Below are 13,661 nucleotides of genomic sequence, written 5' to 3' on the forward strand. Positions count from 1 at the left end.
CAACGACCTTCACTCAACTGCCACTTTGAAGAATTAAACTTTTACTCTTGGCATTACACTGAGTAAATCTAGGCCACTAATTAAATTTTAATAAAAAGGCAAATTTGTTTTACTTTCTCTTAGTGCCTAAAGCAGAGGATGGGGACCAAAACACTCTGGCTCTGCTTATGGCCCCTTACAAAATTCGTAATAGATCTCTCAAATCTCAGTAAGTGTTATGTGAAATTGGTTGCTTAAGTAAAGTGCAAGAAACAGTAGGTTTTTCAGTTGTTTTTCAAATTCATTGTAAACTTGTCTCAAACCTGGCCTCTCCAAACCGCAGGGTTTTGATTCGTTTACAGATTGAAAATGTATTTCTTACATGTTTTGTTTTTGTGTTTGCTTTTCAGAATTAAGCATGAAAACATTGTGGCACTGGAGGACATCTATGAGAGCCCTGACCACCTCTATCTCATCATGCAGCTGTGAGTACAACTTCTGCCCCATTCATGGGCTTCAGCATCCTGTTACATGGCGACATTTTGAGGACTTTTGACTGCTGAATAGGCCTCAAATTGCTCCGACAATAATGCAGATTTTTCATCACTCTGGAACCCATTGATACCAAAATGTATTATTTTAACTTTTATTTTTAGTTCTGCAGTTTCTATACATTTTCTTTACTTAGTCGAATACTGTTAATTTAATCAAGACTAATACCAAATAGTCCACAATGCTCAATTTACAACCAACATTCTTTGCTATCACAGTCTATCAGGTTTTAATTGTTCTCACAAATTAAGGGCAGAAATTGCAGTAAGAATGAAGTGCAATGGCCTTGTACTCTATCTGGACAATGCAGCTTGATTTGAATTCTAGAGAAGGTTTCACATTCACTCCATCAATTATGTAAGAACAAAACTTGAATATTTATTGTCCCATATTTATCACAGAAACCCCTTATACCTGATAATTAATGTCATTTAGTGGCCCACTCACACATCTCATCACACTTTCATTCCTGTGATAAGAACACCCCCATCCCATCCTTCTCTCCCCTCTCTTTGTCTCGGTCTGTCTGTCTGTCTCTCTCTGTCTCTCTTTCTCTTTCTCTCTTTGTGTCTGTCTATCCCTGTCTGTCTCTCTGTCTCTGCCTCTTCTGTCTGTCTGTCTCTCTCTCTCTCTCTCTCTCTCTGTATATGTTTCTCTCTGTCTGTCTCTCTTTCTCTCTCTCTCTTTATGTCTGTCTTTCTCTTTCTCTGTCTCTGCTGTCTCTCTCTCTCTCTCTCTCTCTATCTCTCTATATCTCTCTCTGTCTCTCTGTGTCTGTCTCTCTTTGTGTCCCCCCCTCGCTCTCTATCTCTCTGTCTTCTAGACTCTTCTGATTACGCAGATTCCTCAGGTTGAGTTTCCTTGAGTCCCACTGACCTCCTGCAGTTACCAGGTCTTACATAATACTTTGTTTGGGTTTGGATCGCATCCTGAGATTACATAATATGACTCTATTTACTTGATGACCACAGATTATTTGATGACTAGAATACAACAGGTTCCAATAATATTGCACAAGGACCGAGTTCAGCAGCTTTCATGTTAGTGGCCAAATGCTCTGCCAGTGAAATGCTGACACTTGATGAGTTTCTTTTACCATTTTTCCCCCCCTGTTTGTTCTGATATGTTCTGAGTGAACAGACGACATGCAATAATATCCTATATTTTTGGTTAGTACTTAGTGGATCAAGAGGGGTCTTTTCACAACACTAAGGTACAACCACTCAGTATACAGAGTAAAGTTGGAGTAAAAAATTACCAATGTTTCGTTCTGGCTGTATGTTTAAAAAGAGGGATGACCTGTTCTTCCATTGCCACCTAAAATCCCTTTAAATCAATTAGGCTTAAATGAAATAATCTGTGTGTCGCACCACAAACAAGTGACAATCTCAACATGGAACCAGACCAATTCTTTAAAGGAGAAGTCAAAAAGTTAAATCCACCTTTTCAGTATCTGGGTTTAGTCTGGCCAAAAGTAAGATTATAGTGCGATGAATGTCATTATCTTTCTTTAATGCTTCCACCAGATCTCATGGTTATAGATTATGGCTACGGCTATAGTTTTATATTAGATCTGAAATCAAATAAAGAAATTTCTTAAGTGCCCTGTTATTATAGATGATGACTTTAAAATGTCAGTATGTGGTCCCCTGTCGGCAGATCGGCATAATAGTATCTATATGAGAATGTCACTCTGATCTTTTCACCTGCAGTGTGAAAAGAGTCCCCGGCACCTTAACCAGTCAAGACGCACACTTTTCCTATGATATATAAAGAGTTTTTGACCAAACATTATCAGAGTATTAAAAAAAAAAAAAAAAAAAAAAAAAACATGCTAAGTAATGAGTAAAAAAAAGAGAGAAAGAAAGAGTGGTGCAGACTTGAAGAGGCACTGAATACACAGATGTAAAAGAGGAGGACTATTTTGTTCAGATAGATATGGATATTCCAGGGGGGAAAAAAATCACATTTGTGAGACTAAAACAAAATAAACAACTGTGATTGGATTGCCACTATAATAAAGCTCTTATACTTCTTCCCATTACTGGATGTGAGACTACTTGTATTGAATATGAAGAATTTTAAAAAGTGCTATTTTACACCTTGTTGAAATTGAATGGAGAATTTCCAGGAAGAATGAAACACTGTGAGGTGTGTGTGGATCCAGGTGATGGGAGCTACTTCAAAACAAACACAGAGTTAGGACTGGACTTGTCCCAGCTCAAAAACACACCAGGTTCTGTGAAGATCCATGAGAGGAGTATTTTTTTTTTTTTTTTTTGGAGCTGGAAACAAAGCTGAAAAATCAAATTCAATCTTATCAGAAATGAAATCAGGGCAAACATAACATTGAAAACACTATAAAAACATATATTTACTTTAACAAACTTTATTGATTTACAAGGGGAATTACTAGGACACAGTAGAGCAAAAACAGACTTACATTCCCACCATTAAATGTTATTTTTAAATCTTGCAGGCAATAAACAAAGAGAATTTTAAAACAGCACTGACCCCATTGACTACCACTGGTGGAGGCCTCCCAGCAGATGCACTGACTGCAGCATTGCAAGCTTTTGATATGACTCAACTCACCACAGTGTTTTGATTTTTGTGCATAACAGCAACTCTCCATCTCTTCATTCATTCAAACATGTACCAGCAAGGATTTCATCTTCATTCATAACTCAACTATAATATGACATCATGTATTGCCACACAAAGCTGTTTTACTCAAAGCTTTTATGTGTTTTTGTTGCGCTCTAATTGTTTTTAATTTGTGCTTTGCTGCTACGTGCTCAGACCAGTAATGAGAGGAAAGGCTTCAGAAAGATACCCAATGTTAAAATATAAACGAGGATAGAGAATAAAAGGGTTCAGACTTGCTTTCATTTGGCTATTCGCTGCAGGCTATTTCTCTTATATTTCATATCAAAAAAGGCTTCAAGTATCAAGAAGGACTTCAAGAATCACTAATCACTCCCAAATTACAATCTCTGTTCAGTTAGATATTAAAGTAATAATTGTTAGGGAATAGTCTTTATACTCTAACAATTTATAATAAAGCAGGCAGACCACATAATGTAAATTTCTTAAATGTACTTAAGATTTCTCATGGACGAACTGCCACCTGCTTAGAATGTTACATATTGTGGCATTAAACTTATCTATCTCCAAGGAGACAAGCAGGGGATGTCATCAGGCCATTTTACAGGTTAGATCAGTGGAGAGGGGACTTCATTCATGATAAGAATGCACAAGGCTTAATTTCTTCTCAAGAAAGCCATTCTGTGGAACATTCTGGGAAAAGCTGCTCTCCATGGAGACAAGCAGGACCCCTTGATTTTAGAACCTAAATCTCAAATCTCATTACTAATTATCAAGCATCTTTGGCCATCAACCCATTGGAAACATCAGAGTGCTAAATGACATATAATGGCACCACTTTATATCACTCATTTGGTGTGATTGAAAGCGAGTTTTGTCCAATTAATGTCGGCCTGGTGAATATTTAACGAGTGATTACAAAGTGGCAAATCAATGAGGCTTGCCAATATCTGCGGGTTCATCACAGTTCAACTTATGTAAGCTCAGAAAGAGGAGAGAGGGAGGGAGAGGGGAGTGAAAGAGGGGGGTTAGAGAGGGTGAGAGAGTGAGGGGGAGAGGATGCTAGAGAGCTAGAGATAGGGGGAGAGAGTGAAAGAGGGAGATGGGAGAGAAAAAGAGTAGGCAAAGAGGGAGAGAGGGGACTGATAGAATATGGAAAGCAGGAGAGGGAAAAATGGAAAGGGGGAGTGAACGAATGAGGGGGAGAGAAGAGAGAGAGAAAGAGTGGTGGGAGAGGTAAAGAGGTAGAGAGAGTGGGAGAATGGGAAAGAGAATGAGTAGGAAGAAAATTGAGAAATAGATGGGAAGATAGAGAGAGGGTGAGAGAAAGAGGGAGAAAGAGAGAGAGAGAAACAGACTCAATCACATGCAACCCAGTGTAATGTGGGCGCTGCCAGTTGTGAATTCATGCGCATTGGAAGCAGTTGCATTTGGATGCTCAATTTGATCAACACCAGGACAGCTAGCAGGCACAAATCTTTCAGCAAATGTGAAAAAAGAAAAAAAGAGATAGTGATGTTTGTTCATGATGAGGATGGACAAGATGAGAGAGCAGTCATTTATTTGAAGAGGTAATTTTAGATTGTCTGGAGATAAAGTTTTTATAATTTGGAAATGAATAAAGTGGGGATAGTGAAGAGAGAAGAATGCTTCAATAAAGACACCAAAATAACAAGAGGTTACTTAAATTTGTTGCATAATTTGTACTTTGTTTTAAGACTTTAAGATCTTCTGGGATTGTAGCATTCAGAAAAGTACACATTTTTATAAAACTCCCTAAAGCCCCTGTATATTTTACCCCTTAAGCTCTAAAAGTAATTCATCTTTACTGTAATTATTTTCAAAAACACTTTTTCAAGCCATTTTTATATGTTTATGTTATGTTAGCACTTCACAATAAAATTTGATTATAGAGCCATACAAATGTTACGGACTGTCAGATAGGCTGAGAGTAAATAAGTTCTATAGGTTATAACTGTGAATGTAAATACTATTTGTTAGAACATGCTCCCATTAGTAATAACAGTAGTAATTATATTCATTGTGACATTCATACTGTATTGATTTTGTGAACAGTTCATCCATCCTCTCACAAACTCACCACAGAGAGCTGTCAGGTCATGATGCACTGCCTGATCTGCTCTAGGATGGATGGATTCTGGGTAGCTGTAGGCGTGAGGAGGAGACAGGAGCAGAGCAAAGATGGAGAGGAGGGCAGCAGCCGTATCTGTCCAAGCCAAAATGCTGATGCAACAAAACTATTCCTACAGACCAGGGGCTGTTGACAGAGTGAGTGTAGGGTTGGATGGGTTATCGCAATAAGAAGCTGTTTGTTTGGAAGAGGGGTGCAGATGACACAGTTATCTATTTAATGTATTACAAGGCATGCAAAAATCAAAGTGGAAGTCAAATGAATGCAGCTGGAGGTCAAACATATTAGAATTACATAGATATCACAGGATAACTACAGTTTTAGAAGCACCATTATCCCATGAAAAGATTGTGCTAGATTTAAAATTGAGGTGGGGCAGCTCAGAAATCAAAAACATATTTTTGATTAATGCAGACCTATTATGCAAAACACATTTTTTAAAGCTTTTAACCATGTTATAGGCGTTTCCCTTCACCATTTACTCACCTGAAGTTGTATTTGGAGTGATTCGTGTATGTTGACGCAATCTTTTATCGCTTATTTTCAAGACGCAATATTCATATTCATTTTCATTAATCCCCATTTTCACCGCCACTGCCATAATCCACCTGCTCTGTACTCTGTTCTCCATTATCATTTTCTTAATCGGTGATACATGTAGGATTCAGCAGCGGCACATAGTCATTTTGGCACAAATGAAAAAAAAAAACCTATCCATTGGAGGAGCTGACTCTTTGTTGTGGTAACATTTATGGCACCACTGGGCATGGCAGTTTTCTAATGCAAAAGTCAACTGACTTGTTTCTTTAATTAAGTCCTTTTAGATGAACATTGCGATTTAAAATGTACAAATTATAGCCTAATGATCCAACGGTGCTGTGGATTGAAACTATATAACTGACACAATCATAATAGGGCTCCTTTAATAGCCATAGTGGAGATATGTCTGTATGTACTGGGCCTCCTATAATGAAACAAACCCTGGCATATTCCGTTGGCACAAGGTAAAAAATCTGTCATTATGCATTTATACTGCACTAACATGTTCAGGTTTTTAGATCAAATCCCTTACAATACATGATAAAAGGTTTTTTTCAAAAACAGTTAAGCTCCCATAGTTTGTATTCATCTTTCATAATGTGCTTTTGGTACTCCACCCTTTTCTGTACTTGTTTCCACAATGTCACTGGCAACTGTCCCTCTTCTCTCTGCTCCTCTGACCTAATTTAAAATGGTTCTTTAAGCTAGTTTTCCTGTAATTGTATACTTGACTACAGCAGCTCTCCTCCTCTCTGTCTGACCTTTTCCAGTGGTCCCAGGACATCGCTGCTCTCTTTGTACAGTCTCAGAGAGGATTAGCAGTTTATTCTGATCTTTCTTTTCTCCACAAACTTCATTAGAGTCCAACTTCCTCAAGATGTAATACAATCTGTCACTATGGCAATGGACTCCTCTGCCTCTCAGACACTGCCCTATGGATTAAACACTTCTTTAGTAGTGTACTATCTCTTCTACTACTACTACTACTACTACTACTACTAATACTGCTGCTGCTACTATTGCTACTACTACTCCTACTGCTACTGCTATTGTTTATGCTTCTGCTTCTTCTACTCCTACTGCTACTGCTATTACAACTACTACTACTAGTACTACTAGTACTACTACTACTACTTACTACTGTTACTACTACTGCTACCACTACTACTACTATTACAACTACTACTACTACTGCTACTACTATTGCTACCACTACAACTACTACTACTACTGCTACTACTACTGCTGCCACTACTACTACTATTACTACTGCTTCTACTACTGCTACCACTACAACAACTACTACTACTACTGCTAAAACAAATTCTTATTATCCATGCAACATTTGAAAGCAACAAACATTTCTTTCTAACTTTTTTAGCATCTCAAAATGCAATTATTATTGTTAAAAAAAATTAGCCAACAGCTGACATGAATTCCTCTGTTGTGACTTGCTAAAATTGTGCAGTAAATTCCCACTAGAGGGAGCTATTTGCATATGCATTTTATAATGACCAAATGTGCAATTTAATGTGCAAAAGCAAGTCACCTCATGCTGCTTCCCTTCAGTATAAAATATCAATTGAAAGAATCTGCCAAAGGTTCTTCCCTTTGGCAGATGACACATGATACATTTTTTCAGCCAAATCCAATTTATTCACAGGTGTATTTTGATTCATATTGACCTTATTCCCTCAGAAGAGAAACTTTTAATAAGAATTTGATTGAGGTGTTGCTTTAAGGTGTAGGCTCATGTTGTGGAACAGGTGTGGACAAGATTCTGAATTCTGTATTGAAGAGAGCTGTCCATTGATGAGATGTTTTACTCCTAAAACAAAGCAGCCTTAAAAGTTACATTTGAAGAGTTAGCTTGAAAGTTCACAAAACAATCAGGGAATACAACTATTACTGCTTCACACCTTGTCTAGTACTAGTGTTGTACATTTACCCATTATAATTACCACCACAACTACTGTAGTGATTATTGCAAAATTATCAAAAATAAATGTTCACTTCTGCACCATTCTCTATCGTATAATTAATCATTCACATTCTACTATGACTTTAGTGTATTAATATTTAAATCTGTCCTATGCAACTTTTCTGGTGAAACATCTGCCTCCTGTTTGTTTCCATAGACATGTTAATGTTCTGCCTGGAAATTTTCTTAACTTACATTTATTTAATTATATATTTATTACGCAGACATACATACTTCAGCTTACTTTAACTTAAATACAGACTACTTTCTTTTTGAAAAATGTGAAGAGGAAAGCACATTTTCTCTCAGCTACTGTGACGCTTCACCCAATCAGCTTCAAATATTTGTCCTGAATGGGTCAATTCGTCATTTTATGTACAGTATTGTTATAAAAGCAAAAGCTAAATTGATAGACTGAACTACAAGTGTTCTCTTTACTTACATCCTTAATTATTTATTCACTAGAGGTGCTGCTTGTCTGTTTGAAACAATTGGGTCATGTGGGATTTTTTTCACCTTTTTATGTCTGCCTGGAAGCATAGGTCAAAGGTGAAGCGCTGGTGCAAGCTGTACTCAGAGTCTGTAACATTTGCCGCTCGGTTTGGTCCACATTTCTGCAATCTGCTTTAGATGCTGCAGGCTACAAGGCTGTTCAGTGTGTGTGTGTTTCTGTGAGCGTGTGTGTGTGTTGCGTGTGTACAGCTTGACTCATGTACAGCTCATAAATTATCAGAAACATTGACCCCATGGCCCTCTCCAGGCTGTTACTGCTCAGTGCCAGGTGTAATGTGAAAAAACACAGTTTGAAAGCACTTTGAATGATGCTGTTGTTTTGTCTGATTTGTTTTGCAGTGTATCTGGAGGTGAGCTCTTCGACCGAATTGTGGAGAAAGGGTTTTACACAGAGAAAGATGCCAGTACTCTGATCAGACAAGTACTGGACGCAGTCAACTACCTGCACAGAATGGGAATTGTACACAGAGACCTCAAGGTATAACACTTAACTGTCTACATTCAGTGGTTCCCAACCTTTTTTGTCTCATGTTGTCTCACACTTTTGAGTACCCCTTTATCGTCTAACAGTGTTTTTATTTATTTATTTTTTTTCTACTATATCCAAGAGAGATCAGAACTGAAGTAGCCACTTGGATGAGTGGGGAAACATCTTCAGTATAAAACTTTTGTCCAATAGATATTTTTCTCTTGCAATGGATCATACCTGGACAACAGAGGAGGTTAAACAGATGTCATAGCTCTCAGCTAAACCGCTTTCGACAAAGCCAACTAGGGCTGCTTGATTTTGAAATAAAATTGTATCATGATTATTTTGGTCAATATTGAAATCACAATTATTCATGATGCATTTATTCAGCATTTATCTCTCTCTCAAAAAAAAAACTAAAAAAAAACTTTGTTATTGATAATTTACATAAAACTTTCAAACTGAAAATAAATATAGGCTACAAATATGTACCTTAGAGCAGTTTTGCTATATATAAAACATAAAATTAATAAAATATACTTATAAAAATATAATACATTGAACATGAAATAAGGTATAGAAAAACATCAATGTATCCAAAATAAGCTATATATTCAGCTGTTCTACAATCTCTATATTTAAAAAATAAAATAAATATATCGGTACTTATTTATATAAAAATATCCCTAAATAAACTTTGTTAAGCTTTAAATCGTTTCAACTTTTTATATGAGTTTGGAGATCGTTTGACACACAAATCGAAATTGCGATAAAAATTCACTTAATTGCACAGCCTTAAAGCCAACAGTGGTTCCTATGAGGATTTGCATAAAAAACAATGAGTAGAGTTATTTACCTTTGTCTTTGCTATATAATTCCATATATCTTACTTCATATATTTGATGTCTAGTATATGTATTTAAACTGTAGAAAGTAGTAAAAAATAAATTTAAAAAAGGATTGAGATGGTGTGTCCAAACTTTGGACTGGTAGTGTATTTCTCTGGTCTCAGGTTCATTTTAGAATATAACTGATGAAGGACAGAAAATGTTTGAATGTACAGTAGTATTTTGGTTTGCATCAATGGGAGGCAGGTCCCCCACTGCCCTGTATACTGTTTCCTGGCATTCATTCTGTGCTGACAGCCTGTGATCTACCACCTCAATAAAGCCCCTGCTCCTCACTCATAGTGCACTGGGGGTCAATGTAGCATGTGGCAGATGTTTGGAGCAATCTCATTGGTCAGAACTGCCTCCTCTGTGTTTAGCGATGACAGGATTCTGGTCTAATATATCCTGGAAAAGTCCTATATATATACCTCTGGCAGTCAAGGACATGGGTGAATGTTCATGTGTGTTCAACATGAAGGCTGTAAATGTGGTGATTTAGAGAGCTTTGAGATTAAGTGTTATGGCTTGCAGCTTAATGAGGCTGTTACAAAGTGTGACCTCATACCATATAGGCCACTGTCAACCATTTCAATATGTCACAAAAATCCAAGGGTTTAAAATCTATTGTTATCATGCCATTTTAGATCATTCTTTATGTTTATGGTTTAAGACAGGTTTTAAATGTTTGTACTGAACCGAAAAAGTGGTTTAGACCTCACCACAATATCTGACCTGTAAGTGTCTCTGAAGAGATGGATAAGTTCAGTGCCATATAATGTACCAGAAACCTTTCCATAGAGACAAGTAGGTAGCATGCACTCCACCATAAAAGTTACGCAATGCATCTTTAACAATCTGCTTATAAGCACCTGGTATACTGATATAATACAACTAGTACATGTTTCTATTTTCACAGCCAGAGAACCTGCTGTATTTCAACCCTCAGGATGAGTCTAAGATCATGATCAGTGACTTTGGTCTGTCCAAGATGGAGGGCAGTGGAGACGTCATGTCCACCGCCTGTGGGACCCCCGGGTATGTGGGTGAGTGAGAGCCTTTTATTAATATGTAAAAAATATAATCGGTGGCTTGGAACCCTTTGTCATTCAGGGCAAGATGGATATGGATTTGCTGCATTCCCTTTAGTAATTTGATGAAAATAAAACTAAATGTATACTGTGCAGGGCAAAAATGATAGCCATACATTCTGTGCTGGCAACGATTCGATCGAGGATTTAAAGCCAGAACAAAGAAAATGTTTGGTGAATTTTATCAAGGGGAAAGACGTTATTGCCCTTCTCCCTACGGGATTTGGGAAAAGCTTAAGCCCTGTTAGCAGCGCATTACATATGTCAGGACAAAATAGCAGCGATTGGTTAAATAAAAAAAAGTACCCGCCTACTGTCAAGTGAATTAATGTTGCAAGGTCAGGCGGTTTCCACAAAGTGAAACCAACTGATGAATCAGACCAGTCGAGATATGGAGACAGACTAATAATAAAGGATTACTCAAACACATGTGAATGAAATACAACACAACTCCATGAAATATGTTTATGAGGTTCCAAGATTACATTTTGCATAATATAGGCTCTTTAACTCACTGCATCAGTATTTCATTTTTAGACATTACTTATATACTAAGGATCTACATGGATATGGCACTTTACATAGCAAACATTTAAATATATTTGCCAGTTAATTAATGCCAGTCCAATTAATAATTTAAATGTTCTCTCATTGCAATCCTCATTCACAGAGCAGCCCTTCATTGAGTTCTGTTTGACACTTGTGTGCTACACCCTTTACCACTTGACATTACATGCCAGAATCCGTCTAATTTAAATGTAAATCAAATTGAGTTTCTGACTTGGGGCTCTAATCCCAGAAAAAACACATGGGAATTCAAATGAGCGCTTTTCTCTGCATTGGACACAGTTTTGGTTCGATGTGATCTGCCTTATCAGTGGCTTACAGCTGCTGCAGAGCTGTTTATTCATACATGACTGGCATATTGAGTTTAGCTGACCTAGAAATCATAGTAAAATACTGGAGTTTTATTTTTGACATTTCACATTTTAAAGGTCTTGGTCTGCTTGTTGTAGAAGCAGAAGAGATACAGGTCAGGACACTTAGGTCAGACTGTAAATTGGGGCAGCTGTAACTCAGTTTATAGAAAACATTTTCCGTCTAACCCGATCTTCAGAAGTTCATTATGTCCAAGGATGCAACACTGCACCCTACTTTGCCTGACTGATGATGTTGTCAGTTTAATCATATTATTGGTGATGGTTGGAGGGGCTCTTAGCACAGCTCTTAGCACAGCTTTTTGTTCCAAGTGTTGGGAATTCAGGAAGTAAAATCATAATAGTCTGTGCATAACAGCGTCTGCCAAGCACTCACAAACTTTAGTTTTCTACATATAAAAATAATTGTGTTGTCATTATTTTTTAATTTGTTACAACTTTGTATTTGTTCATTAATATTTCAAGCAGTCACATATTTGGAGATTAAATACTTACCATATCCTTATGGCATGAATGTTTGCAAATGTAGACACAGACACATTTTTATTCATGTGTTAAACTCCAGTGACTTGATTACAAAAGTGGGGTGGGACTGGCCTGCATAGTTATTTTTAAGTCAAATGTCCTCACTTCTTTGTTACATATATCAATATAATAAAATTACTTGAGTTTACAAACCAATATAATATGTTATATTATAATCTGTTGAGTTTGTCCAAAGCCTGTATCATTTTAAATCAACCTGTGAGTCAGTAAAGGTCCAATCCAAAAAGCCAATCATTACATTACTATACAATAATATTAGCATTATTATATGTCCTGGACTATTGAAGCTGTAGTTGTATTACACCCAGATGTTAAACCCTGACAGAGTAGTTGTATCTGACATACCCATAAACAAACCCCTGTGTAAAGACAAATAAATGCATGACAGATCATATTTAACAGCAGAGGTTTTAGTACTGGTTTAATGGGTGAACTGACTCACAACTTAACCACGTCGTGTATGATCCAACAGCATCACTGCAGCCAGACTAAGACTAAAAATGGTCAGAAATTTCACTGTTTACCTTTGTCTCCTGCTGTGGCTCCTCCTGTGGAGATGTTGGTAACCACAGGGCATTTTTGCACCTCAAACGTGACTCTAAAGATATCCACAAAAAGTCTTGCAATCAAAGACTCGTCAAACTGATTCACAGCAGGAAAGTATTTTGTTTGTGATGTTACTAAATCCACTACTCACAGGATACGCCTGCTATTTATTGCAGTATTATGGGAAGACTGCTCGAGAACTGTAGAATGTAATAACCCAAATACCCAACCGAGCATCTGCTTCTTGCGTTACTGTTTAATGTCTAGAGGTGTTTCATAACAACAGTTTTATGGAGCAGAGGATCATGATGATATATGGTAACATATCATTGTCAAAATATATGGGTTTTTAAATTAAAAAAAAGTGACTGAAATGTGAATTTAAATAAATCATATAATACAAACAATAAATAAATAAATAAACACTGTTAAAGACCTAAACAAAGATTAAACCATCACTTTGTATGGCTGGTAGTTAATTAATTCTTTAACTATTAGATTTATATAACACTTTTCAAGATACCTTAAGTGCTTTACAGAGCATTATTCATTCAATTCACACCCGGTGGTGGTAAGGTACTATTGTAGCTACAAATGCTTTGCGGCAGACTGACGTAAGCAAGACTACCAATCTGCACCATCAACCCCTCCGACCACCACCAACACTCTCACACGCCCACATTCTTACTTGTCAATGTGAGTGAAGTGTCTTGCCTAAAGACACACTGACGCCTAATGGGGCATCTGGAATTCCCAGAGGTCTCCAATCCAAGAATTAACCAGGCCCAGCCCTGTTTGGGTTCTGAGATATGACGAGATCAGGCTTTGACAAACCAGTATGACCTTAAGTAGCGTAGTGA

General features: G+C 37.2%; 1 protein-coding gene across 1 annotated transcript in view; it reads left to right on the forward strand.

Annotated features, from left to right (window-relative positions):
- The window catches only part of camk1da (calcium/calmodulin-dependent protein kinase 1Da), an 82,837-nt gene that overhangs the window by 52,508 nt on the left and 16,668 nt on the right, over positions 1 to 13,661 (forward strand). Inside the window, exons 3-5 of the mRNA XM_020926482.2 lie at positions 390 to 464; positions 8,664 to 8,802; positions 10,600 to 10,726. Coding sequence (XP_020782141.1) covers positions 390 to 464; positions 8,664 to 8,802; positions 10,600 to 10,726 — 341 coding nt within the window. The remainder of the gene's footprint in view (positions 1 to 389; positions 465 to 8,663; positions 8,803 to 10,599; positions 10,727 to 13,661) is intronic.

This window comes from Boleophthalmus pectinirostris, unplaced genomic scaffold (genome assembly GCF_026225935.1).
Source record: "Boleophthalmus pectinirostris isolate CB_2022bp ecotype Guang Dong unplaced genomic scaffold, ASM2622593v1 HiC_scaffold_18, whole genome shotgun sequence".
Lineage (NCBI taxonomy): Eukaryota > Metazoa > Chordata > Actinopteri > Gobiiformes > Gobiidae > Boleophthalmus > Boleophthalmus pectinirostris.